This window comes from Bison bison, unplaced genomic scaffold, assembly GCF_000754665.1.
Source record: "Bison bison bison isolate TAMUID 2011002044 unplaced genomic scaffold, Bison_UMD1.0 scf7180017863555, whole genome shotgun sequence".
Taxonomy (NCBI): domain Eukaryota; kingdom Metazoa; phylum Chordata; class Mammalia; order Artiodactyla; family Bovidae; genus Bison; species Bison bison.
In genome coordinates, this window is record NW_011494127.1 from 14,763 (window position 1) to 15,706 (window position 944).

General features: G+C 40.9%; 1 protein-coding gene across 1 annotated transcript in view; it reads left to right on the forward strand.

Annotated features, from left to right (window-relative positions):
* LOC104983875 (tripartite motif-containing protein 64-like) overlaps positions 1-944 on the forward strand; it is a gene marked incomplete at its 3' end in the record, with an annotated part of 8,740 nt that overhangs the window by 5,121 nt on the left and 2,675 nt on the right. The window contains exon 3 of the mRNA XM_010833396.1: positions 380-475. Coding sequence (XP_010831698.1) covers positions 380-475 — 96 coding nt within the window. The remainder of the gene's footprint in view (positions 1-379; positions 476-944) is intronic.

Genomic DNA, 944 nt, shown 5'->3' on the forward strand with positions numbered 1-944 from the left:
TCCTCACATATAATGTGTCCTCTCAGTGTTGTTGCGCAATTGTCCACACGTGTGGGAATGCAGCGAGTCCCTGGGCGGGTGGGACCAGGGACACAGGATTTTGATGGGAGCTTGAGGCTTTCTTACTCGGGCTATTAGAGTCTGAGTCTCAGTATCATGGGACATGGATTCCATTATCTGTAAAGTCCCCCCAGTTCTCTAGTATACAGTTCTATTCCTTGATATTCAAATATTGGCATGAAATTAATGTGGAAAAGTCTGACAACAGCCTCCTAAGTCAAGTTTTCTGTGTAACTAATAAATGCCTTTTCTCATGAATAAGGGGATTAAATTTACAGTGTCATCTTCTGTGTCACTAAATCCTGTGGGTATTTTTCAGGAAAAACTCCTGAAGAGAATGAGCTCTTTATGGAAAATGAGAGAAGAAATCCAAATTAGTCTGAATCAGGAAGATAACATAACTAAGTCCTTTGAGGTAAGAATAAAAATGTTCCTATTTATTTGTATAAATATTGATATAATTTTACCTTAGATTTTTTTTTTTTTACATCAATGTAAGTTCCTGTGAAAGGCTACTGGTCTCTTCCCTGGAGGAGTGGTTTCAAATGACTGATCAGTAATTGGAATGAGAACAGGCTAATATATGCTAGTTCAAAGAATGCTAGTATATTCAAAGACCAAGGCATGAAATGTATTCCAAGGCCACATTTTGAAGATTGGAAAAAGCCTTTTCAGACATGGGGTATAAGATGCATTGCACTAACTGTGACTGTGAAGGAGAAGAGAGGAAGAGAGTCGTACCTAGAGGAAAACTGATGGCTCAGGGGTAAAGAATCTGCCTGCAGTGCGGGCGCCACAACACACCTGGATTACATCCCTGGGTTAGGAAGATGCCCTGGAGGAGGAAATAGCAGCCCTCCCCAGTATTCCTGCCTGGAGAAACC